We start from the raw sequence: 26,252 nt of genomic DNA, 5'->3' as shown, positions 1-26,252 counted from the left end.
CTTTAAGCATAGTTTTTATTGTATTTATCGGGTTTTCTTTACGTATAGATAGATATCTGCTTATTTATATATCGAGGTCGTCATCGGGATCGTCTTCATCAAAATCGTCTACTTCGTCGGGCTGATAGAAGATTTTACCATCACCCACTGATCGATGTAACGTGACTTCTTGTCTGAAATTCAAAGAATCAAACAGTAAGATAACATAATCCGTAGGGTGGAAAAAGTCAGTTGAAAACCTGTTCGAAGTTTACACTTACATTTTGGTATCGTGCATGTACGGTAATTTCACTTGACTTCGAGCAGTCTTTTCATTTTCAGTCAGCTTTAGATTAAAAGTCAAATTAGCCATTGGATCGGTTGGCTTCGCCTGAAATTGATAGAAACATCCATAGATTCAATTCATTTTGCATAAAATTCACACGTCTGTGACAAGGAGTCAATTGCTCAAAAGTTGGTTAGTCGAGTTAACCAGTGGATAGTTGACATACCGGTAGTGACAATTGAAAGTTTGTCCTTACAATGGTATCTATCTGCTGATTATCTTAAAACCTTGGAGCAGTCTGATTACTCCAAGCTTAAACTAACTTTGAGCAACTGGCCTCTGGGGTATACTGGTCCATACTTACACTTTTTAAATTAGCAACATCGACTGTATTTTTAATTGCAGCTATACTTTCTTCAGTTGCGATGCCAATTATTTCATTTACTTCACTAATACTAAAGTGTTCAATCTGAAAGAGTCAAAATGGGTTGTGACGATTTAGTAACCCGACCAAACTATATACATGACCTGCTCTGACCAATCACAGGGCTTAGCTTACTCAACTTACTGTTTTAATTACTTTTCCGGAAAGTTTTTTCAACGTCGTATGACAGCAGTGAGTATGGGATGGCCAGGGAGATGGTCGAATTCGAAAAACGGTTGAGAATACGTGATCGACAGCGTTGATTGTTGCGTCGTCGTGTAAATCGTGCATCAAAGCTAAAACACGACATTCATCGATACCTGCAATTAAACAATTAAACTTCAGAGTATGCGTTTAATGAAAAGCCTCAATACAAGACACAATTGAATAAATATCCCTCAGTTGTGTAGAAAACCATTTTGACTCAATTCTTTGAGCTGTTTTCAAAACTTATGGATGTTAAGACTCGATTCTATGGCAGATGTGGTTTTCTTCCATTGAATCATAGACAGTCACACTTGACAGTGGAAACCAACAAATCAAAATGTTCTGTAGATCAAAGTTTGTTGAATGTGGCACCAGAGACAAAATACATTCATTTCCAGTATGATAATGGGGGTCACTTGCTGAAAAGTTGGTTAGAATTAACCAGTGGATAGTTGACCTAGTGGCAATAAAAGTTAATTGTTACTTAGGTATTTATCCGATCCACTGGTTACCTTTGATCAACTTTTAAGCAAGACCCTGAAATTCAACTAGCCACTATTGACCTGGGACCTGGTTTGGTTCCGATTGATAATTACCCGAGTGAAATTTATTGTGAGACAAATTATGGATAGTTCGACAAGTGAAAGCGACAGGTCGATTCAGCAACAACATCTCGAGGCAATCGAATACGATAACTACGTGTTTTTCACACGGCGACGAATGATGATTATCTCTGAGAAATGTTTCTAAGTTCGTATTCACGTTCCGACCGCCGGTTCCTTCCCATCCGAGCGGATCTTTGGTGAAGTCGTGAAAGGTTATTCTATAAAGAAAGATTATTTATCGAAAGTGATTACAGTGTAATTATCTTCTTTTAAAGAAAATGAAAATCTAATTCTGTCCATTCGGAGCGCGATGCCTACTTATTTAACTTGTCGCATCTAGATGTTAAATGCTGCTTAGTCGAATTTTCATAGCATAACACATGAATTCTGTCGATTCTGTTAAAGAGAAACATACGAAAATAGAATGCAAAATTATATATCATTAGCACATGAGATGTGCCACTCTCTCAAATACCTGTCATTATCAGCAAGTCTCCGTACGCAGGCTCCGAGAAAATCTCTACCGTTCTGGTCAAGTGAATCTGAAAATTTAATGAAATTCGAAGTCTTATATGTATGATGATTTTTGGGCTCATATTACTTATCATTCATTAATGCCGGCATGCAGAATCCAAGAAGTGACTGATTGGCTGACTGGGTCGACAGACTTTTAAGTTTTTTGACATACTACAATCAATCATGATACATTACTGATCAGTTTAAGCCTTTATCGCTGCAACATAATTCTGACAAAAACAAAAAAATTATTACCATGCAATATAGAGGACTTCCAGTGCTCTTTTAGGTCGATAATTCTTTCCATGACTTTTCGCAGAAGGAAAGCGAGGAAGCTTTTCAAAATGTGCCGAATAAAATTTAATTTGAATTCATTGTAGCCAGATTCAGAAAACGCGGAACGGGACTATGTGGTTGCATCCCCATCCGTAATTTAGCAATAACCAATTCAATTAAATCCACTGTGGAGCTAAAAATCACGTTTCCTATTAAAAAATCCGCATTTAACTACAAAATGAGACCTTTAACAGATGAAGAAACTCGAAATTTTTTCGAAAAATTATCAAAATAGTAAGATATTTTTATTTTCATTCATTTTCTGTCGCGTTTTTGGTATTCACCAATAGTGAATAGTACATCGAAACACGTGTGTGGGAAATGCAATATTTGCACTAATTACAGAAATAAACCGTTTCATGATTTCATTTTTCAGCATCGGTGAAAACATCAAATTGCTAATCGATCGCGAGGATGGAACTTACTGCTTCAGATTTCACAAAGAGCGTGTTTTCTATGTCAGGTAAAAAGATTTCGAAAAGCTTAAAATTCGGATTAATGTACCTGACCATTGTGGGCATTTTTCAAGCTCCTGCTATCATGTGTTGATCAATTGCGCTTATAGATGACACCAGATTTATATTTAAGATTTAGATTTAACTTAGTTTCAATTATTTTACTTCATTTAATTCAGGCTCTATTTTAAGATTTTTCTGCGGATTTTACTCGGAGTAGTTAGTACATTAATCATTGTCTTTTGATGTATATATTTCAGTGAGTTTATTTTGAAGAAAGCCGCACATGTCGCACGAGAGGAGTTGCTCAGTTTCGGAACATGTTTTGGAAAATTCACGAAAACCGGAAACTTCAGACTTCACATTACCGCATTAGATTTCCTAGCCCCATATGCCAAGGTTAGTCAACAAGAAAATCAATTTATTCCAAAATGAAAACCTTGAATTTATTGCTTAATTATTTTTCTTTGCGGTCAATATTTCCGATTAGGCTAAAAAAATGATACCTTGTTTCTCCTAACCGGCAGTAAAATTTGTAATCAGTTCATTTCTATAACTACCAAGTCTGGTATAGTTGGCTTGATTTGAGAAAAATAATGTACAGGGTAGATAGGCAGCTGGCTGGGTCAACTATTGATCTAAGCAGGAATTAAGCTCAGCATAAATAGGAAACAAGATATCAACTTTTTTTTTGCTTTAGCTTAATTTTACTTAACTTAATCGGGTACATTTACTATTTTCAATATGTTGTGCTTTTTCAACTATTGGTATTTTATTGTTACAGTTCAAAATCTGGGTAAAACCGAGCGCAGAGCAGCAATTCCTGTACGGTCACCACATCATGAAATCAGGACTGGGAAGAATTACAGAAAATACTCCTCAATATCAAGGCCTTGTCGTTTATTCTATGAATGATATTCCTTTGGTAAGACCTCCTCCAGCACTTCGTTTTCGATTTCCGGAATGTAGATTTTTTTCTACTCGTTTCATTATAAAATCATTATTTATATTTGCCGATGATTTTCAGGGTTTCGGTGTAGCGGCTAAATCGACGCAAGAATGCCGACATACTGACCCGATGACGATAGTCGCCTTTCACCAAGCGGACATAGGCGAATATTTGCGAAGCGAAGAAACGATAGTGTGAAAATTTGAAAATAAGAATAAAATTTTTGTAAATATTGTTTTTAGAAAATTGGGTGAAATTATTTATTTTTTGGTGGATTTTGACATTTCTGACATTGACACTGGGATTCTTTCCTGCTGGAGTTTGTTTTGACATTTTCTGAAAAAGCGGAATGAATCTAAATCTCTTAATGATCTGGTGTGGCTACAGTTTAGAGTCAAATATATGATAAGTTGAATGAAATGCCCCGACCTCCTGCCTACTGATAAGGACACGTTGCACGGGTAACATGTAACACCGTCCGGTGGCGCCCTCACACCTGCCGAGCAAAGATGGCCGCGTCCGCAAAGCCGACGATGAATGCAGAAATTCAGCGACTATCTTTGCACAATTTCAGACACGTAGCTCTACACGGTTACATCGGCCCGTTCGTTATTATATACTGTACATGGTTCTATTTATGGTGTTTTGTTTACGGGGTATTCGACTACCAGGAGGCCGGTTTAATATCGCTAGCTATTATCGGCCTGGTGCAAATTTTGGTGTCACTGTTTTGTTTCTGGTTCGTGGAATTTCGAGTGCTGCTGTCGTGTTCTAGGGTCAGTCATTGAACATTTGAAATCATTCCTTCTCCATCGTTTTAAATTCGAGAGAATTAGATTTTAATATATCAAAACATAAAAGAAAAAGAAGGCCAGAGGTTGAAAAAAGATGTCAATCTTATTTCAATTTCCATTTCAATTTAAGACATATGGATATGTCGTCTGTGTACTCAATCTCACTGTTCTTTAAATTTACAGGTCAAAAATCCCTCTGAAGCCACATTTGTTAAAGTTGTACCCACCCCTAATAATGGATACACAGAACTGGTTCCTCTGCACCATGACAAGGTTAGACTTTTTCAGTCCAATAATACGCAAAAAATCTATTTCACTTTGAATTCATTTCGAGTAACCTAAAAAAGCGTTTTCTCTTTTTTCAGACTCCTGATGGCAAAACGGAGAAATTGTGGTTCACATTCCAAAAGTCGAAATATCTTTACGACTCCGAAGAGAAAAAACGCTTTGAGCCGGTTTCGTTTCCGATTAATTTATCCGTTCATGAGTATATGAATTGTAAGGGATATGGGGAAGATTCTGAAGTCGAAGCCGCTGAAAGAAAATATGGGAACAATAGGTTCGTAAAACCCTCTCTCGGAAAACCAGAAACCTGTAGGGTAACTGTGTTAGAATCATATTTTGTTTCTAACTGCAGTTTAGGTCACCTTTCCGTAAAGTTAGGTAAATAAGCATTAGGGAACATAAACTGTAGTCGCTCCATAATCGATGCATTTCATTAAATTGAATTGTTTTCTGAAACACGAAATAATTCAATCTAGTTGCTGATGAATTATAAGTTTGCCTTGTTGGATGAATGAACTATAGACTGTAAACTTAAACCAGGAGGTTCAACCGATTCACTTACTTATCTTAAGCCCCTGTGTTTGCCAAGACCTCCCCAAAGAGTTAGAAAAATTACCGTGATAATTGATATGAATGTTTTTCAGTATGGTGTTAGATCTGCCGAAGTTCGGCGAGCTGTTTCTGGAGCGGGCTACGGCGCCGTTTTTCGTGTTTCAAGTGTTCTGCGTCGGTCTGTGGTGTTTAGACGAATACTGGTATTACAGCGTGTTCACGTTGTTCATGTTGATCGCGTTCGAGGCGACTCTCGTGCAGCAACAAATGAGAAACATGTCGGAAATACGAAAAATGGGAAATAAACCGTACATGTTGCAGGTATTTCTATTTCTAGTTTCGTAGTGAATCCGGTCGAGGGACTTTTCCGATTGGGATCATTCATTTATTACGTGCGCATAAAATTTAAATTTTTCAACCCCCCTCCCCCTCTGTGCGCAAAATCGGCCATTTTGTCATACACATTAAGCATTACAGTACGCAATTGCACTGACCCCTCCCCCTCCCCAAATGCGTACGTAATAAATGAATGACCCCATTCAATCATTGCAGTTTTCGATACCTTCCATCAGCGAGGCGTATTCCCTGCTACCAGTTCAATAGAACACAGGGTTAGAGACGCATCGAAATCAATAACAAAATTCATCCTTCAAAATAATAGATACATTTTATATTAAGTCACTTAAGCCTCATCAGGTATAATAAATGAAGAAATAAACTACGCACATATGGGCATAAAAGTCGGTTGACTCTCTACTAAAAGAAAACAGGGTTCTTAGTCCTACTCCTTGATACCTTGAAAACTCTAAAAGAAATATATTCAAGGACCTAAAACCCGATCTTAATTTGCACAAAATTCCTGAGATCAGTTCGCCTGACACGAGCTACCTGTTATCACGTTTATTGATTTATAACACTGCTCTTCAACCGAACTCCTCGAGACTTCTGAGATTTCGAGATTCTCCTAAGAATTGATGATAACTTTGAAAATGATTATTAATTGTGTGAGAATCTATACGATATATGTATATATTTTAGGTTTATAGAAATCGTAAGTGGCGCGGCATCATGAGCGATCAGCTCTTACCTGGAGATATAGTTTCTATAGGTCAGTTGAATCGATTATAGGCGTATTGAATTAACTGTTTGAAGTGTCGATGATAATGTGTGTTTTCGTACGATCGTACAGGACGGTCTCAGGATGAGAAACTTGTTCCGTGTGATATGCTGCTGCTGAGAGGTCCGTGTATCGTCGATGAGTCGATGTTAACGGGAGAATCTGTTCCCGTCATGAAGGTGCGTACTTTAAACCAGGCTTATGCCCGTACTAAACTTCATTATTATTACACTAAACATATTAAATAAAAAGCAGCTTATTTCAATAAGTTCCTAAAATGCTGAACATAAAATTTAATGCACTGATAGGAAATCCTCGTCTAGAGACTGGAGCAAACAATAGGGTGTGCCCCAAAATAAAATGATAAAAAATTACCATACATGAACCATGGTTTCAACAGTACAGGGAAATTTAGAAAAACTTCTTGGGGATTTTGAAATAGTATTCCCAGTTTGGAAATATTTGGGAAATTTTTTTCTCCTATCATGGAAATGTTTGGGTAATTCAGTTGGGGATGAATTGGGGATTCATTTGCTATATAGATTTCATGTATTGCATTTGCCAAGGGCAACTTTCTTCAGCAATTTTTCATGAAAATCACCTTTATCAACGAGTCACCAATAAAAAATGTTGATTGTAGTATGATGGTATCCTATCTTATTTGTAAGATGGTGTCTGTCCATTTTCCATTTGGGAAAATAAAAGAATCATCAATGAAATACTTATACTTATGATTATTTAACAGGAAGCTTTGGAAACTCTGAAGCCGAATCACGTGCTCGATATGGAAGTTGATTCTAAGTTGCACGTTCTCTGCGGTGGCACAAAAATCGTTCAACATTCACCTCCTAGTAAAACAGGCCCGGGACTTAAATGTAAGTATGTGAACCACAGAAATGTGAACCATTTCTAATCCGTATATTATCGGAAGACAGGCTTTTTACAGATCGGGGGAAAATCCAGGAATTACGGGTTTATTTTTTTCCCTGCGGGTAAAATCAGGGAATTCTGGCTCTTCCTGAATATCAGGAAAAAGTCAGGAAATTTTTAGTTGCGATGTGTTGTTGTACTTGGTGGTGATGTGTGGCTAAAAAGAACCTCTTATAAAGAAACAGCCCCTCTGAAGATAACTTAAAATCTAATATCTAATTCGGGAATCTTTGGTCAAGGGTCAGGGGAACAATGGGGGAAATACAAGGAATTTTGGATTCCCTGATCTGTAAGATCCGTGAAAAGCAATTCGCAATTATTTTGATTCAAGTCGATTGAATTCGATAATGATTCCGATCGTTTTAATTTTCAGCTCATGATAACGGCTGTATCGCGTATGTACTGAAGACCGGGTTCAACACGGCTCAAGGTCGTCTGCTACGAACGATTTTATACGGCGTGAAACGAGTCACGGCGAACAACATCGAAACTTTCATGTTCATTTTGTTTCTGCTATTCTTTGCGATCGCGGCTGCTGCCTACGTCTGGATCAAAGGTTTGTTATTGGTTCACGGGCTTCCGTGAGACCCTTTATTCTCGTACCGTCTGTCTTTCAGCTACTTAGCTTCATTAATAGTAGGTCGATCTTGATTAAACTTTAGTACAATGTTAGTACAGGGGTCTTGTTGTGCAGTGCAAAGAACACGCCCTGTACGCCGTATTATAGCATCTTGTATTCATATTGTCGTGTATTTCTCTTGAATTTTAGGCACAGAAGATCCAACGAGAAACCGATACAAACTGTTCTTAGAATGTACGTTGATTTTGACGTCAGTTGTACCACCCGAATTACCTATTGAACTGTCACTCGCCGTCAACACATCACTACTCGCACTTACTAAACTTCGTGAGTATCTAACTGTCTAGACTTTTTGACATGGTCTGATTACGAGTGCTAGAAAATCGTCACGCAAAAATGGGTTTTCAAGGCGCGTGCATCTTGTTTGTCCCTGTAGCAATCGATCAAGTTTGATTCATGAATTAACGCTTTCACTGCTGGTATTTTTAAGTCACTTTTTTAGTGTAACTTGTAAAATTTTTCCATAAAAACTATGCAACCTTGAAGTTAAGTTTGCATCTTTACTACCGATAGAATTCTATCAATATCCGCTAGCTAGAGACACTTCCTAGTGAATTTCATTCAGGTCCCGACTATTTTGGTAGCGGCAGTTTGGGGTAAAATTACACTCCCGACCGTCTCTGGAGCGGCGCGTATAGGGTTAAATATAATCATTTGTACTATCCTATTTCAGACATATTTTGTACGGAACCGTTCCGTATTCCGTTCGCCGGGAAAATCGATATTTGTTGCTTCGATAAAACCGGAACGTTAACCAGTGATTGTCTGGTCGTCGAAGGAGTGGCTGGCATCAAGTATGTGGAAGTATATTTTTCTAATCGAAGACATGAATTAAAATAAGAAAAAAAAATATAATTCGTTAACATTTTTTTCTCATTGTGTTTTCACATTATTCTAGTGGAAAGGAGGAAATAGCCCCTGTTAGTGAAGCGCCTTTAGAAACGGCGCAGGTGTTGGCTACTTGCCATGCTCTAGTTCAGCTGGATGACGATATGGTTGGAGATCCGCTGGAGAAAGCGACCCTGAGCGCCGTCGAGTGGACGTTAACTAAAGGTAACCAGTGATCGCGTATTTCGGTCATCATCTCGGAGAAATTCTCGATCGATTTTCGTGTAAATCCCGATTTTTCGTGACAGGCGAAGCCGTCGTGCCGAGGAGGATGAAAACCCATCCGTTGAAGATATTCCAGCGATTTCATTTCGCCAGCTCGTTAAAACGTATGTCGGTCGTCGCCGGTTACACCCCGGCCGGATCTCCCGAGACCGATTACGTCGCTACGGTCAAAGGCGCTCCGGAAACTTTGCGTTCGATGGTAAGTCTACGTTTCAAACTCATTATTTTGACAATGATTGTTTCGAAGGCGCAGTCAAAACTTAAGTAGGTCATCATCGGATAAGTCTACCAAATCAATCCACTGAAAATAAGTCATCATTCGGATAAGTTGTCAACATAATGTTCATGGCAGCATGCAACGATGACTTACGCGATTTAGGCCGCATGACTTACTTCATCTACTAGTTCAGTAAATTGTTTAAAAGGAAAGCCTGTATTTTGTATTGTGTACAGTTCTCTGATGTGCCGAAGAACTACGATGATATCTATCTGACATTAGCTCGGCGTGGAGCCCGTGTGCTAGCTCTAGGATATAAAAAACTCGGCCATCTATCCCATCACGAGGTAATTTTGTTTTAACTATAGATAATTGCGTTTTTGTGCTTCAATATTGATTCTTTGAAAGAAATCTGATTTCCTAATATTCCTATATACATGTGCTTAATTAAGATATTTCATCTGCTGTCAACATTTTAGTTGACATTTTAGTTGAATTTAAGAATCGTTGCAAACCCCCCCGAGGCTTTTTAGCTAAATTGGTTGTAAATTATGTTTTCAGTTGCGAGAAATAAGCCGAGACAATGTGGAGTGTAATTTAAAATTCGCCGGATTTGTTATTATCTCTTGTCCGTTTAAATTGGATTCAAAATCAGTAATCAAAGAAGTTCAATACTCGTCACATCATGTAAGTATCCGCATTCACATCTCCCAAATGATTGACCATTACCGGTATATTTTGTCAATATTTTCATTATTTGGAAATTATTTCAGGTTGTGATGATCACCGGGGACAGTCCTTTAACGGCTTGTCATGTCGCCAAAGAGTTGAAATTCACGAAGAAGCCGCACACCCTAATTCTGACACCGCAAAATAAAATCAGTAAGTTTGACATTTATTTCAAATTCATTTATTCTCATTATCAAAAGTTTCATTCAAATGATTCTTGACGGGTCTTCAATGAGTGTGTCGGACTGTACATAATGTCCCCATTCAGTTTACTGTACATAGAGTCTCCATTGAGTGGGTCGAACTGTACATAGAGTCTCCATTGAGTGGGTCGGACTGCACACAGATTCTCCATTCAGTCGGTCAGAATGCAGATAGACTCTTCATTGAGTGTGTCGGACTGTACATTATGTCTCCATTGAGTGGATCGGACTGTACATAGATTCTCCATTGAGTCGGTCAGAATGCAGATAGACTCTTCATTGAGTGGGTCGGACTGTACATAGACTCTCCATTGAGTCGGTCAGACTGTACATAGACTCTCCATTGAGTGGGTCGGACTGTACATAGACTCTTCATTGAGTGGGTCAGACTGTACATAGAGTCTCCATTGAGTGGGTCGGATTGTACATAGAGTCTCCATTGAGTGGGTCCGACTGTACATCTGTTTCTATCTGGACTTTTTTTCTATATATGAGGATATTCCGGCAAGGACAGACCTGGCCAAAGTCGAGCAACACCAACAACCACTTGCCAAAATTAAAACTGAACATTTTGGTGCATTTTATCTTACATACATAGTGATAGTTGGTTGACCTTGACACAACGGTGACTAGTAAACACATGGGGCAAAAATATAAGTACACACAAACTTGACAGACACTCTTGACAGAAGAAAACAAACCTCAAAGCTGTTGACATTGCCCCCGAATGGTGGTGGGCAGGCTGATTCAAATGCTGTTCAGAGTTTTCTAATCTGTCAACCTACCAATCAAAATATAGTTGTGAAAAATATTTTGGGTTGGTTGTCTAATGCTAATGGCATATTTTGATCAACACAGTTTGATAATCGTTCACAGCGATGAATCCATTAGATTCACCTGCAGATTAAACCTTTCACTTAGTTTCCAACGGTACATGGCATTTACTGATAATAACGTCAGGGTGGGTGGGGTGTATATTGATATATTATACTAAACTGGTGAAATAGAACAATAGCTGCTGATCGTACTTTATTTACCAGACATGAAAATGCGTTTAGTCCACATAAATTCGTGTATTTAACCATTAAACAGGTCAGGTTAAACTTCTAGGAACTGGAGTCTAGCCTGTATGTATGTCATCTCGTCAGACATGACCTGGTGTGCACTACATCATAAGGTCTGCTTGTACCTTGCATCTTTCAATAGTACATTCATTCTAGTAGTGTTAATCGATGGTGACTGACATAGTTTAAAGTACCGTACTCTTCACTACGCCTATATATATATATATCAGATTACGCGTATAACTGGTGTTCTTATGACTCAAGAGTACTCCTAGTAATTAACTTATTTACATATTGATAAAGTCATTGTTCATCGTTAAGGATTTGTGAATAGCATGTACCTTAATAATAGTTCGCACAGCACAGTGTATTCATATAGTGTAGCGCATGATATCTCGGGGAACTGATGTTAGTGCGTTCTTCAGTGGATCGAAACCAGACGTCGTTTCCCAGGAAATTATAAATAGGTCGGGCGATCCTATGATTCTCGGTTATTCGGCTATTCTCGGTTAATGAGCTGGTGAACTTTGCTGTTCGCCGGTTATTGAACCGTTCTGCGCAGTTCTAGCGCAAGTCGACCTCAATCCACTCAGCGCTAGTGTAGAGAAGTCGATTGCTGCGCTTGTGCGGTGCTATTGTGTCAACATTATTTATCCAGATGGTTCAGTTCGGGCATTATCGGTTCAATAAAGGGAATCTATATCTGTACAGCGTTTGATATCGGGCTTCCCCGAGTGCTTTGTCATACGCTGAATATAAATTGGTGGGAGTAGTCAGTCAGTCCAGATATCATACAGTACTGTAGTATTATCAAAGGATATACTTAGCCTGATAAAAAAACATTGAACAAAATGCATAATGTATAGTATTCTTAGGATTCCTGAAACTAGGCGGTTTCGTTATCTATCAAAAGAAGTAAAGTTAGTGGAAAATATAGAATCTATTTCTTTTTTCAAAATTCACGATTACAGATTTAGAAAAAATCTTACGATTTTTGGCAAACCATCTGTGAAACCATCTGTGTTCAAGCTTACAGATTTTAAACTAATCCGCTTAGCCTAAATATTCTGTTTATAAACGCCATTCCACAATTGATACCTGGGGTGATCGGATTTCATGTGTGTGTGTGTTGCGTTGTCAGAAATGAAACTCCAATAATGGAAAAATAAATCAAGGCCAGTTCGTTCTATTACCTGCGAGAGCTATTAATAACCGAGTAAAGACACCCTAGATTTACGGAGAAGATGCCAAGGGTATCTATCGACTGACTTGACACGGTTGCATTATTGATACACACTAGAGCTATGAATCACACCTAAATATGTGCAAAACGTATTGACTGACCTCATTGATGCACATATAAACATCATTTTTTGCCCTAAGCCTTAACATCATTATTGCCCTAAGCCTTAAAATCATTTTTGCCCTAAGCCCAAAAGGTTTAATGCCATATTCAGCAAGAAAACTTAACTCAAATGTTTATTGATGCCTTGAAAAATAACGCATATATAAAATAAATGATATGATATTATCTATATTATGATATTAAGGATCAATGAAGTATTGGATTTGAATGTATCGACAATTGACCTTGATTGACCGGCAACCAGTCTCGCCCCGATATATTGATAACGTAGTGCACATCGTCTCAAAAATAATTATTAGAATTTATCAAAAATTAGTTAAGAGTTATGAAATGTATCTAATTACAAAATGAACGCCAAAATTCGCAAATGTAATTGTTACTTTGAAAGGCCAATATTGATGATGTAGTGCACATGGACTCACACAGTGTCGTGAAAGGTTCGATTCGACCAGAGGGGACAGATCCGAGAGAAAGAAGCAACACGTCTGGTTACTACGAAACCTTGGAAGTGACTGATTTTATTTCACATAGATGGAGAATAAACATAAACAAGATGTCATCCACAGTAAATATATAAACACAAACCAGATGAGCGGCTTAGTAACCGAACTTTCGAAACACTCCCGGCGGCGGGAAGAAAAGATAGGATGTATAATCAATTAGGAATACCTATGAGGTTAATAAGCCTACGTAAAAAATGAGAAATTAATCAATTTCCAATTTCATATCAGAATCACTAAATCTTCGATACATCAAGTTTGCATTACTCTTAATCTTCATTTAACACAAAACTGAGATTGCTTTGACATTAAACATTGACATTAAGCTTTGACGTTAAACTTTGACATTGCGTTGTGTCTCAACTAAAATATAGGTGTATACATGATAACTAGGATATTGTATAGCATTATTATGAGATAACAGATTACAATATTGATTGACGTATTCTTGAAATTAAAAACATGTGAATATCAGATATAAAAAGAACATTTACTCCGATATATATTCAGGTATATAATAGAAAGGAAATTACATAGTATTTCAACATTGATACAATTTGTGCTTGAATGTATACATACATGATTTTCACTGTTAAGATTCAACTTACATTTCAATTAACATTAAATTTTACATATATACTATGGTGATCGTCATTTACACATTTTAATAATTGAAAAACATAGAAGAACATGTTCTTAACATTATAAATCTTCAAAAATGAAATTAACTCATATTAAGAAACATTATGAACATAAGTTTGAATTATACTCTGATTAGGCTGAACCTGTGCATTAGTCGACCAGTTTGTCACACCAGTTTTTTATTTTATTTCTAGCGTTCAATGCTGCATTTCGTTTTATTTTCATTGGGGGTTGAATATTACTAATTAGAGGCGATGATTCATCATTCATTTTCTCACCACTATCAGAATTGATTTCTAAGGGGTATAATTTCTTAAGAGGTCTATTCGTAATTCCGTTTTTAGTACGAATTACCGCGGATCTCACAAGACCGTCGTTGCCCTTGTTCAGACCTTCAATGATAGCGAGTTGCCAAAAGATTCTCTTTTTTGAGTCATCATGAACGATCACTATATCGCCTATTTTGACATGATTTTCCGTAATGCCACCCCGCTTTAGCGTCTGACAGTGGTTTTCCCTTAAGGTTGGCAAATATTCATTTCGCCACCGTATCCAGTAATCTTGGAAAAGACTGTCTAAGTATTTCATGCGTTTCTTCGCGTCGGAGAAACCGATGGGCGGTAAGTTAAAATTCGGATCAATTAGTTCGTTTTCTTCAACTACCGGTTGAGGTAACAGAGTAATCATTCTCCCACAAATTAAATGTGATGGAGTTAAGGGAATGATCTCATTGTCATCATTTGTCATGTACGTTAAGGGACGATCGTTTATTGTAGCCTCTATTTCAGTAATTAGAGTCGACAATTCGTCCAAGGTAATACACGCTCGACCAACTACTTTTTTCAAAGTGTTTTTCGTTATACCGACTAATCTTTCATAAAATCCGCCAAACCATGGCGCGCGTTTCGGTATAAATGTCCAAGTGACAAGTTTGTTAGACAGAAAGTTTCTGACTTTTGTTGATTTGAATATTTCTTTGATATCGTTTTCTGCAGACAAAAATGTTGAACCATTATCAGAGATCAATTGACTTGGCAACGACCTCCTGCTGGCAAATCTGCGAAATGCTCTCATAAAGGAAGCAGGCGTCAGATCAGTGACTATTTCCAGATGTATTGCCCTGGAAACGGCGCATGTAAATAGACATATGTATGCCTTGTTCTGTTTTGAGTGTTTCGTGCGATGATATAAATGGCCAGTGAAATCAACGCCTGTGATGGTGAAGGGTGGAGCTTCTTTTAGTCTACAGGCAGGTAACGGAGGCGTGATTGGCGCACGATATGATTTACCATCATGTCTAATGCAAACTGAGCATTTTCTAATAATTGGGCTAACTATTTGCCTAATTCTTGGTATCCAATATGATTGACGTATGTAACACAAAGTTGATTGTAACCCACTGTGTAGAACCATTTTATGGGCGTCACTAATTACTAATTTTGTGTATGGGTGCTTCGATGGCAATAATATTGGGTACTTAGCGTTGTAGTTAAGATTCGCGTTTTGAAAACGACCGCCACATCTAATTAAACCCTCTTTATCAGTGAATAGGTTTAATTGTTTAGTCAATTGGGTACCTCGTCCCCCTTTCTGAATACATTTAATTTCATTTGAAAATTCGTCATCTTGCAAAGAGCGAACCCACGTAGTACGAGCCAAACGTATTTCTGGCACGGTAATATGATTATGTCTAGGTTGACATGTCTTCTTCATAATAGAAATAAAGCGTAGTACACATGCTGTGACTCGAAGTAATTTATTCAGCGAATTGAATTGCTCGACATCTATTACTTTTTGTATTCCAGACGGTTCTGATGGAGTTGCGGTAGTTGATAGAACTGAGATAGAATTAGTACTAGCTAATTCTGCACACTGTTGAGAGTGCGATTCAGAATTATTTACTGAACAATATAGTGCAGTTGAATTATTCAATCGATCAATTGGCCAATCGCCATTAGGCAGCCAAGTTGGTCCAAACCACCATAATCTACTATTATCCAAGTCTTGGGTATTGATGCCCCGAGTCAAGAGATCAGCAGGGTTGTCCTTTGTAGGACAATAATTGATTATGTCAAATTTGACAGACCGAATTTCACGGACTCTGTTTTCGACGAATGTGGGTAATTTCTTCTCACTCCGAATCCAATGTATTGTGATCTGACTATCGGACCAAAGAACACATTTTGTTAAACTTAAATTTGACTTGTCGAATGCATCACGGATAAATTTCGCGAGCCGTGCAGCGATCAGTGCTGCCAATAATTCAAGTCTAGGGATAGTAACCTCTTTTAATGGTTTAACCCGTGATTTTGCCATAATGATTGAAGTCGATTTGTCAGTTTTCAGATAAGCTACAGCCCCATAAGCATTGGGACTGGCATCAGCAAAAATGTGTAGTTCACATTCACTAGTCGGTTGACCAAAATATGGTCTTTGTATAGCTGTATGTTGACAGGCGTATAACTGCTGATGTATTTCAAACCAGAGTGATGATAATTCATCAGATAAGGGTTCATCCCAAGTTTGTTTAGATTGCCACAATTTCTGGATAAACATTTTAGCTTGAATATGCACAGGCGAGAGGAGACCAAGGGGGTCAAATAGTGACGCTGTTACGCTCACAACTTCCCGCTTAGATACCACAGACTGAGTGCACATAGCTGGGTCTTTTATGGCCTTTGAAAACTGAAGAGTATCACTAATCGTATCCCATTGTAACCCTACGACATTGACGATTTCATTATTCTCACCCATTGCCTGTTGTTTTATCAACGATCTTAGATCTGGGTCGTTTGTAGCCCATGATCTCAAAATAAATCCACCCCTGCTCATAGTATTCGTGGCTTCTTCAAAATATTCAATTGCTTTTTTAGCGTTATGAGAGCCGCTGAGAACGTTATCGACGTATATGTTTGATTGCATATCGATTGAGATTTCTGTATTTTCGGACTGTAGATGCGTTTTCACTACAGAATTTAAGATGAATGGTGAGCTAGTGGACCCGAAAAGTACTGATTTGAAACGATAGACCTTGAAGGGACTATCGGGATCCGTAGGATCTGATAGCCATAGAAATTTTGTGAAATTTCTATCGTTTTCACCGAGTTTTACATTTAAAAATGCCTTTTCAATATCACTTGTAAATGCGACGTTATTCGTGCGAAAGCGGATTAATATCTGCACAAGATCATTTATTAATGAAGGACCGCTTTCGAGACAGTCGTTCAAACTAGGATTATCCCCTTGTTTACAACTACAATCATAAACAATTCTAATCGGTGTTGTGATTGATTCCTTTTTAACCGAGTGGTGGGGTATGTAATGGCCCTGGCTCTTGTCATCATTTTCTACTATCTCAATAAATTCGCGTGAAAGTTGCTCTGCTATTATCGCATTATATGTCTGCCTCAGTTCTGGAGACAAGCGTTTAACCATAGATCTAGTTCTAGCGGTACAAATATCAAAATTGGTAGGGAGCGGTGGATAATCTTCTTTCCAAGGTAAATTCGCTATATATTTACCACTGGTATCGCGTTTAAGGTAATTGTCTCGATACGTTTCAAAATTCATTGTTTCAGATTTAATCGTTTCCTTGATGCCAATTACTTCAAGATCCCAGTAGTTAGATAATTTTGAGAATTCATCGTTTGAATGTATAGTATTCAAAAGACAGGTAGTATGGAGTACCGATGTATTCGCATTCAAATTGATGGGTCCTGATAGAAGGAACCCGAGTTTGGAACTGACAGCTGTCGGGCCAGCTCCTCTAACCACTTCATTCTCTACGATCGACCAGTAATAATCAGCACCGATTAATAGATTAATTTCACAATTGCTGGTGTTGACGTACGGTGCTAATGGTAAATTTCGAAGGTACGGGTGATTTGTCACAGCAAGTTTTACATTGTTCTGAATTGGTGGACATATTTCCGGTACAACTAATGCACGTAAACCAATTTCGCCTTTACGCGTACGAAGTTTTAAATCTATACTCCGTAGAGTACGTGCCCCAGGTGAATTGTCACCAAAGGTGGAAATATTTACATCTTGCTTTTCAAATTTGTCCAATCGGACACCTAATTCATTTACCGACTTTTTAGTGATGAATGAGCACTGCGCTCCTTCGTCAAACAAGATATTTACCGTGGTCGAATTCGAACCATAATTTATTTGACCAATAGCCGATTTCAAGAGAACAGGACTTGAAGTTGGAGCTATATTGACATGAATATTTTTTGATTCAATATGCGTATCAGTATATCGATCTATATGAATAGCAGTGTGGTGTTTGCCTTTGCAAACCTTACAACGATATTTCGATTGGCAAGCTGTTACCATGTGATTGCCAAAACAGTTATAACACTTACGATTTGCCTTTATGATGTCTTGTCGCTTTTTTGGGTTAACGATTATATCGCATGAGAACGCCGTATGTGGACCCTTGCAGAACGCGCAACTGTTGTTTTTCGAGGCCGGATTTTTCCTCGTTTTAGTGCTTATATGAAGAGCGGATAATTTTTCATTATCGAAGTTGACGCAGCTCGCTCCTGCCTGTGTAGCTTGTATTTCCTTTCGGATCGCGTCGCGTAGTTCTTTAAGTGTCCAGGCGCGGTCTCCGTGCTCCCGTGAAATTTGTGTTTTGACGGGACTCGGTAGCTTATCGAAGACTACCGGAACGAGTATGTCACCGAACGCATCTTCCGATTTCCCGAGCGCGCGCAATCCTCGAATATATGTTTCCAAAGAATCGTAAAATTCGCGTAGACTCTCGTGATCCTGCGGTGGCTGCAAATCTAATAAAGCTCTGATGTACGCGTTCACGATCTTGTGAGGTTGACCGTATCTTTCTACTAAGATCGTCAGAGCTTCTTTGTAGTTAGCGCTAGTTATTTGCAGACCTTCTATGGTACGCGCTGCTTCGTCAGTGAGTTGTGCGACTAAATATTGAAACTTCTGGATATCGTCCAAATGCGGATCGCTATCGACGGCTGAGATGAAATTATCGTAGAAAGTAGACCATTTCAAAATGTCACCATCGAAATTTGGGAGAGCCAATTTTGGTAGATTGACTTTTTTACTGCCGGTTGAGGTAGTACTGCTTCGATTGATGGTACTTACAGATTCGTTTAGCGATTGTGGTTTTGGTATCTTCGCTAGTAGATTATCCAAGTTCAGTTTGAATCGACCGAGTTTGATTTGTATCTCAGTGAGATAATCATCTGATTCAACTATAGTGTTAGTTAACTCGGTTTCATCAGCGATTTCATCCATTAATTGTTGGTCTAATTGTCGTAAATATTCGAATTTTGTGAACAGCGCGTCGATTAAAGTGGAGAACGGTTGAACAGTTTCCAGAGTTCTTGAACTTTCATCGACGAGTAGAATCTCTGCTAGTTTTTCTTCCGTTTTTCCGAAAATCTTCGTCATTTGGCCCCGTTGGGCCCTTCTGATTGCCGTTAGCCTTCCTTCTGACCCCATCCTGGTCACGGCACCAAAATGTCGTGAAAGGTTCGATTCGACCAGAGGGGACAGATCCGAGAGAAAGAAGCAACACGTCTGGTTACTACGAAACCTTGGAAGTGACTGATTTTATTTCACATAGATGGAGAATAAACATAAACAAGATGTCATCCACAGTAAATATATAAACACAAACCAGATGAGCGGCTTAGTAACCGAACTTTCGAAACACACAGAACCGCTAGGTATCAATGTATATAAACCTTGTTGTAACAGTTTTTATGGTATAAAAGAAATTGATTTGAAACCTTCAGACAAAATATGATTTTAAGAGATTTCACTTTTTCGATGATTGACTTAGGTTCCGATTGGCACTGGCAGTCGATTGACGACACAATCATCCAACCATTGGTGCCGCCTCAAGGATATAAACCGTTGATAAAAGAATATGATTTATGCCTGACTGGTGAGGTAAGGTTTCACCATCGCCGGGAGCTGATCATTTAAATCGGGTCAAACCCGATTGATTGAAACCGAATTTTCATGCCGGGTTTAATGTTTTCGTCTTGAAAATATTTCCAGGGATTATCCGTCCTTACTGCGAATGAACCGAAGTTTTTAAAGCAGATTTTAGCTCACGTTCAAGTATTCGCCCGAGTTGCCCCGAAACAGAAGGTAATTACTGATCATCGAAACTCATTGAAATAACTAGAATAACAGTTGTAAGGAATGTTTGTTTGGATTGATCGTTTTTTTGGGGCCTTTTTATTGTGTAGGAATACGTGATTACATCGTTGAAAGATCTCGGTTATATAACGTTGATGTGCGGAGATGGAACGAATGATGTTGGAGCGTTGAAACATGCCCATGTTGGTGAGTATTAGAACCCTTATACCGTGGAACCTTTTTATAACGAACTCGGATACAACGATTCATCGGATATAACAAATATAGAATTTTATCTTGAGTAAGAAAATTTAATCTATTTCATACTGGATATAATGAACTATCGGTTATAACGAACAGAATTGCTGATCCTGAGAAGTTTGCTGTGACGAGGTTCCACTGTACCACTGTTGAAAATTCGAACAGTAACAATGAGACACTGCCTTCATAGACTGGTATTAACTTTAACCAAGGGGTTAACTCAATTAAGAACAAATTAAGTTAGCCTCTGGGTTAAGTTAATACCAGTCTGTAAAACTAGGCCTGGGTACTAGCAGATCAGGGAAAATCAGATTTATTTTTTCCGACATAGAAAATCTATTCTCTTTTTAAAAATCAGGGAAAAGTGAGGAAAGTAGAATTTTTGGTGTTGTTCTTGCTGGTGACGAGTGGCATAAGGAACCTCTCGCAGAGGATATTTCATAATTCAATCAGGGAACTTTTGGTCAAGGGTCGGGGGAAATTGGGACAAATATCGGGGAATTTTTGTAAGAACCATAAAAACCAATTTGGAAATGGATATATTTGAGTGGATACAAATTTCTATTCAAGGCGTCGCGTTGCTCGCAAACGCTCCGGAGCGACTGGAAAAAAAGAAGAAAGAATCGACGAAAGAGAAAGATGGAATGCAGCACGAAAACAACAGCTATCAATCGCCAGCTCCGCCGATGAATGATTTCAAATCATTTTCAAAAGGCAAACAAAGCAGAGCCGCGAAATCACGGGCTGTAGCTCGAGGGGATAACCTTGCTCCCGCTCAGGTTTGTAAACTTTTGGCTTTCTATTTTGATTGTCTAGATTTATAGCCACAATCACACACAGATGATTTGGCGCTGGTCAAATTGGCCGGGACCAGAACCGTGACAAGTTTGATCCGTGCCTAATAAGAGAGCGCATTCACACGTGAACCACTCGCTTGTCACTAAATAGTTTATCAAAATAATGCTGTGGCAAGTGAGGTGAGTCACTTTCAGAAATCATTAGCAGCCACACGAATAATTTGACCCGTGGTTTTATTTGGCATGGGCCGTGTCGAGTCACCTTTGGCACCAGTCAAAAACGCTCTTGTGATAACAGCTTCTTTGGTGGTTTATTATGTGAGAAATCGGTTTATTACAGAAAAAGTTGGCGACTTTATTGAAAGAAATGGAAGAGGAAGAGAAAGCTCAAGTGGTGAGATTGGGTGACGCGAGCATAGCTTCACCTTTTACATCGAAACTATCGACACCTCAGTGTAGTAAGTATTTCACTACATACATCCCGGTAGAGAGTCAAATGATTTATGGAACTACAGTAGACGACGGCAGTAATTGAATACTTCATTGTCGATTGATTTAGTATATTTTCTTCGCTGATACCAATTCAACCTCATCATTTGAGAGATGTTACAGGGTGCCTACGACCCTGTGATTCCTCGAAAACTCCTTCTAAACGGAAAATGCTTTGGAGGTGCTTGAAACGACTTTGATTCGAGCAAAACTCCTTTAAATCTCCTTCAATTTTGAGAAAAAGGCAATTAGAAATTTTTATCTAGTTTATAGTTGTACGGTAGACTATGCCTAAATCGGTACAGTTGGGATTTATTTTTCCCAATTAGGCCATTACAAAATTAGAAACCTAGTTCAGTAAGACTTAAGGATGAAAATTTGCTACAGTAATCAGGATATGAAAGTGATGCAGACGCTTCCTTGAAATTTGAAATTTTCTCCTCTAAAACTCCTTATACCCAGGAATGACTGATCTGTAGGGACCCCGTGTTAACATATGTACATACTGGCATATATAAGAAGAAAAATGTTTTGAATGTTTGAAAAACATTACTAAATAAAGTTTTTAATTGTTGCCATCCTACTGTGCATTTTTAGTTCACTGCATCATGATTGATTCACTCTAACAATGATCAGATCCTCATTGAATTAATTCTTTATTTCAGTTCTGCATATAATAAAACAAGGCCGCTGTACGTTGGTCACAACGCTGCAGATGTTTAAAATATTAGCATTGAACGCTTTGATTTTGGCATACAGTCAAAGCGTGTTGTACTTAAACGGTGTCAAATTCTCCGACACTCAGGCTACGATGCAGGGTCTTCTGTTAGCTGGATGTTTCCTATTCATATCCAGGTCGAAGGTAAATTTCGGCTGCTGCTGCATCAATCAACATAGAATAAGCGATATCTATGATTTAATGAGCAAAACCCACAGTTGATGATAGAGTTTATTTTGACTTAACCTCATCAAGACAATCGTTAAGATAAAGATAAGACTGGAACAGAGTTATAGGCTGGGGGTAATAATACCAAATTTGGAGCGCATAAGAACTAGACTAGTTAGGCATGGATACCTGCGCTATATGAATGACACTAATTATTATCATTATTACTATTAAGACAAATATATACGTAAAGAAGGATTATGTTGCAGATGTGTTCATACCTAATAATTTGTTTTTAGGCGTAAGTTAGTTATTTTAGTAAAAACTTCAAAAATGTCAAAATAAATTGCAAAAATGATCAACTGTCAGTTTTTCTCACGAACTCTGAAATACTGACATTGACGTCAGTTTACCCGTCAATGTGTATGATGAGGTTTCCGTACTTTTCTCGTTTCAGCCGTTGAAATCATTGTCGAGAGAAAGACCGTTACCGAATATATTCAATTTCTATACAGTAGTCACAGTTTTAATACAATTCGCTGTACATTTTAGTAGTATAGTTTATCTGTTTCAAGAAACTGGTAAACGACTTCCTCCGAGGTAAGCCGCTCTTAATTCTGAAGTCGATCGTTCCGGGATTTTATGTGCAGCATTTGTCTCTACGTACTATGTTTCTTTCTTTCAGGAAGGAAAAATTTGTAGATTTAGAATCTAAATTTGAGCCGAACCTATTGAACTCGGTAGTATACCTAATTTCGATGACGATGCAAGTTTCGACATTTGCTGTAAATTACAGGGTTCGTATTCGTATCAATATCTCATATCTCGTACTGTAGAATCCGCTTAATTCGGATCATTTGGTACGAACAAAATTCATCCGGTTTAAAAGTCTATTTTCTTGTATGTTAATGAACAAATGGACTGCAAATATTCTCCGGATTAAGCCGATCTGGATTGAGCGGGTTTTACTGCATCAAGAAAATTCAACCGGTTTATGGGAAATCGGGATTCAAAGTCATTTTCTTGTAAATTACCGGTAATGAACAAATGGATTGTAGAGATTGTCCGGATTAGACCAAAATCCAGATTAAGCCGGATTAAGCGGATTTAACTGTACTAATGTACATTCTTTTTGCGCTGTTGAATCATGTGTTGAATGGAATCCGATCGTTTAACTTTTTTTAGGGTCATCCGTTTATGGAAAGTTTAACCGAAAATAAACCGCTTTTGTACAGCCTTCTATGTTCTGGCAGCGCTGTGATAGCTTTGGCTAGTGGATTCATTCCGGAATTAGCTCAACAGTTCGAAATCGTCGAGTTACCAACTGATGTAAGTAATTGTGCGCTTTTTAAGAACAAATGAGTGAAAGCCGGATTCTAAATCTTCGGCGATGCAGCCTTAATAGCTTAATTTTCTTTTTACCGTAATTCAAGCCAGTGTTTGTAGCGACTTAGACGAAATCTAAAAATCGCTTACCTATGGAAATATTTAGGATAGGCCCTAATTAATGCCTACCTTCCTAGTAAAATCCTGAAATTGTTGAAACGATCACTTTTCGGACTAAACATTCGTCACATGAAATTTCTACTGACAAATTTTATCGCATTCTGTTGTGTCATTATGTGCGATTTCAACTGGGCATTGCACTTGCCTTCTGTCTTTGGATTCGGGGAAAAGTTCAGTCTGTTTTACTTTGAAAAGTGCTGCCTTTTGCCTCTGTCAGTCCGACCTTCTGCGTATTTTGAAATGAAAAATCTAAAAGATTTCACATCTTATTTTCAGTTCCGAAATACCGTGCTGCTGGTTATGGTCGGAGATTTGATGCTGGCTTACGTAGTCGATAGAATATTATTGTTTCTATGCGGCGTAGGGCGCGTTCGCTCATAGGAGAATTATCATCTCGCAGCGCACCTGTGAATATATTTATTAATAACTTTTATTTATAACTTCTTTCAAAGAATCGTCGTTTAACCAGTATTTAACTATACAATACATATACACATTGAAATATATAAAACTGATGGGTTATTGAAAGTGCTATGCTACCTTGTGTATCAGAAGTGCGAGTAGCGAAATACGTTTGGTTTGGAAGTTTCTAGATCCTCTGAAGCAGATGTATGAAGTATTTTATTGACAAGATTTATTCCAACAACTTAGATTGATTATAGGAATTATTTGATTATCATATTTCGATGATAAAACTAGAAAATATTGAAATTCGGGATACAATTGATTTTAGGTGGGGATCCAAGGGGTTATTATCTGTATTGCCTAGTATGGAATATGGATGAGATTATGCGGTTCATTCTTATTGACTGATAGCCTCCCAGAGCCCTGTAGCCCTTTTGTTTGGCTTCATGCCTTTGGCATTTTGGGAAGGATACTGGGAGTGCCAATTGTAAAGTGCCCTCAGTTCAATACCGTCTAGCCCTGACCCTGATTCGTCTGTGGATTATAAGGTTTCAATCGTCGCGGAAATACAATATTGAATTGAATTTCATGAAAAATGGACTCTATTGGTAACGGATTAGTAGATTTTAGGTTAGAGAATACAGTTCATGTGGTAGAGCTAAACATTTTTGAACCAACCTTGATCACGGCTGAATTAACCTCTCCGGTTAGAACAGATATGAAATCAAAAAGTAAAGAATAATTCTCTAGTTAGTTACTGGTTACTAAACATTATTTGCATTTATGACAACACAGAATTAATCTAACAAAATGAATATGTTGTACATGTATATACAATGAACTTGTAGATAATATTTTTTCCTAAGACTCAGTTATTTTTGATTGAGAAAAACTTCAATATCTAAACACTGCATAGCCTGGATAAGATTTTCATCAAAAATTGAGCACAATGATTTTATAAAAGTTTTCAAAGACTAGTAGATTATGCATTGGTTGTGCTAACTTCAATGGAACAGAAAATCATATCAAAAAATTTGTTATAAAGGACGTGCTACTGTATATCAATTGCTAGAACATATACCAGTATGCAGAATATTTAAGATATCTTGGGGCCTTTGTTGTATCTCAATCCTTGGCTCTTGATGTCCTAAATCTGCAGAGAAATGGATTCACTCGGAATCACTATTGATTAGATGAAATACTATTATAGATGTATTGCTTTTTGCATACTGAACATGATAACCCAGTGTACATTATACGCCCGACATATTTTATGTTTACCTAATAATCGAGTTTTGATGATAAAGTACGGTAGTGTTGATGGATTACTTGAACGATGAAGAATGATGTAGTCTTTTGTATGAATTTTGAGAGACAAATGTATTATGTTACTGCCAAATGTCCCTAGTACCGGAATATTGTGTAAGATAGCGGGGGTTTATGGATTGATGAAAAAAAAATTTCTAAGAATGTTTGATCATTGTACGTGTCTTATTATTCTGAGGTTTCGGTTATGTTCTATGTTTCAACCTCATTGAAGCTTTTATAAAACAAGAGACAATGAAGTTGTATTGTATCGTGCGTTACCTCTGTATGCCTGGTTCAGTTCCATAGTTATTTGTAAGACTGACATGTACGTGTAGTTAAACTTATGAATATGGGTCTCATCATTATCTATCTCTGATTTCAGTTCTTTTTCTGCATATTTTGTTATATTGGAATATTTATGAAATGAATGTGTGTATAATTTTTTTAGTGTTCTGTGGGTGGCTAATAAAATGACAATAATTTTGATGATTTGCGTGTGTTTTGTTATTTGCGACTATCTCTTGGGAGTAATTCTGCCCTAAAAACTATGAGGATGCCCGTCTTC

The 26,252-nt window shown here is 37.9% G+C and overlaps 5 protein-coding genes across 5 annotated transcripts; 2 read left to right on the top strand and 3 right to left on the bottom strand.

The window, feature by feature from the left end:
• Window positions 1–17: 17 nt before the first annotated feature.
• LOC141907962 (elongator complex protein 5-like) lies at window positions 18–2,374 on the bottom strand. The gene is made up of 8 exons (XM_074797691.1): window positions 2,273–2,374; window positions 1,977–2,043; window positions 1,820–1,897; window positions 1,493–1,719; window positions 834–1,009; window positions 630–734; window positions 261–370; window positions 18–173 (listed from the first exon to the last, which is right to left on the bottom strand). The coding sequence occupies exons 1-8, from the start codon at window positions 2,322–2,324 to the stop codon at window positions 65–67; spliced, it is 924 nt and encodes a 307-aa protein (XP_074653792.1). The 5' UTR covers window positions 2,325–2,374; the 3' UTR covers window positions 18–64.
• Window positions 2,375–2,484: 110 nt separating this feature from the next.
• On the top strand, window positions 2,485–3,970 carry LOC141908771 (60S ribosome subunit biogenesis protein NIP7 homolog). Its single transcript, XM_074798965.1, has 5 exons — window positions 2,485–2,587; window positions 2,730–2,816; window positions 3,069–3,207; window positions 3,593–3,733; window positions 3,836–3,970. The coding sequence occupies exons 1-5, from the start codon at window positions 2,532–2,534 to the stop codon at window positions 3,953–3,955; spliced, it is 543 nt and encodes a 180-aa protein (XP_074655066.1). The 5' UTR covers window positions 2,485–2,531; the 3' UTR covers window positions 3,956–3,970.
• A 297-nt stretch (window positions 3,971–4,267) lies between these two features.
• Window positions 4,268–26,156, top strand: LOC141908092 (endoplasmic reticulum transmembrane helix translocase-like). Its single transcript, XM_074797923.1, has 25 exons — window positions 4,268–4,533; window positions 4,735–4,824; window positions 4,917–5,110; window positions 5,481–5,709; window positions 6,427–6,496; window positions 6,578–6,684; window positions 7,251–7,380; window positions 7,809–7,991; window positions 8,205–8,342; window positions 8,749–8,869; window positions 8,974–9,128; window positions 9,212–9,387; window positions 9,642–9,752; window positions 9,967–10,092; window positions 10,179–10,287; window positions 19,731–19,840; window positions 19,952–20,044; window positions 20,146–20,242; window positions 20,867–21,075; window positions 21,434–21,551; window positions 22,248–22,444; window positions 22,926–23,068; window positions 23,154–23,265; window positions 23,654–23,797; window positions 24,251–26,156. Exons 1-25 carry the CDS (start codon window positions 4,291–4,293, stop codon window positions 24,353–24,355), a joined length of 3,510 nt encoding a protein of 1,169 aa, XP_074654024.1. The 5' UTR covers window positions 4,268–4,290; the 3' UTR covers window positions 24,356–26,156.
• On the bottom strand, window positions 14,060–14,983 carry LOC141908387 (uncharacterized). Its single transcript, XM_074798424.1, has one exon. It carries the CDS (start codon window positions 14,981–14,983, stop codon window positions 14,060–14,062), a length of 924 nt encoding a protein of 307 aa, XP_074654525.1.
• LOC141908386 (uncharacterized) lies at window positions 16,041–17,362 on the bottom strand. Its single transcript, XM_074798422.1, has 2 exons — window positions 16,550–17,362; window positions 16,041–16,070 (listed from the first exon to the last, which is right to left on the bottom strand). Exons 1-2 carry the CDS (start codon window positions 17,342–17,344, stop codon window positions 16,041–16,043), a joined length of 825 nt encoding a protein of 274 aa, XP_074654523.1. The 5' UTR covers window positions 17,345–17,362.
• Window positions 26,157–26,252: the final 96 nt, after the last annotated feature.

This window comes from Tubulanus polymorphus, chromosome 7, assembly GCF_964204645.1.
Source record: "Tubulanus polymorphus chromosome 7, tnTubPoly1.2, whole genome shotgun sequence".
NCBI lineage: Eukaryota > Metazoa > Nemertea > Palaeonemertea > Tubulaniformes > Tubulanidae > Tubulanus > Tubulanus polymorphus.
The sequence above is the reverse complement of the archived record's forward strand: the minus strand, read 5'-3'. Positions and strand labels throughout refer to the sequence as shown.

Excerpts from the sequence above, each read along its gene's own strand:
- LOC141907962 (XM_074797691.1), bottom strand. The coding sequence starts at position 2,324 with ATGGAAAGAATTATCGACCTAAAAGAGCACTGGAAGTCCTCTATATTG. Across the intron at positions 1,720-1,819 it reads AGATGCGACAAGTTAAATAA|AATAACCTTTCACGACTTCA; the intron begins GTAGGCATCGCG and ends CTTTCTTTATAG. Across the intron at positions 371-629 it reads ATGTTGCTAATTTAAAAAGT|GCGAAGCCAACCGATCCAAT; the intron begins GTAAGTATGGAC and ends TATCAATTTCAG.
- LOC141908771 (XM_074798965.1), top strand. The coding sequence starts at position 2,532 with ATGAGACCTTTAACAGATGAAGAAACTCGAAATTTTTTCGAAAAATTA. Across the intron at positions 2,588-2,729 it reads TTCGAAAAATTATCAAAATA|CATCGGTGAAAACATCAAAT; the intron begins GTAAGATATTTT and ends TTCATTTTTCAG. Across the intron at positions 3,208-3,592 it reads TCCTAGCCCCATATGCCAAG|TTCAAAATCTGGGTAAAACC; the intron begins GTTAGTCAACAA and ends TTATTGTTACAG.
- LOC141908092 (XM_074797923.1), top strand. The coding sequence starts at position 4,291 with ATGAATGCAGAAATTCAGCGACTATCTTTGCACAATTTCAGACACGTA. Across the intron at positions 10,288-19,730 it reads GACACCGCAAAATAAAATCA|GTTCCGATTGGCACTGGCAG; the intron begins GTAAGTTTGACA and ends TGATTGACTTAG. Across the intron at positions 23,069-23,153 it reads GGTAAACGACTTCCTCCGAG|GAAGGAAAAATTTGTAGATT; the intron begins GTAAGCCGCTCT and ends TCTTTCTTTCAG.
- LOC141908387 (XM_074798424.1), bottom strand. The coding sequence starts at position 14,983 with ATGAGAGCATTTCGCAGATTTGCCAGCAGGAGGTCGTTGCCAAGTCAA.
- LOC141908386 (XM_074798422.1), bottom strand. The coding sequence starts at position 17,344 with ATGGTTAAACGCTTGTCTCCAGAACTGAGGCAGACATATAATGCGATA. Across the intron at positions 16,071-16,549 it reads CTATGTGCACTCAGTCTGTG|TCAGATCACAATACATTGGA; the intron begins GTATCTAAGCGG and ends TTGGTCCGATAG.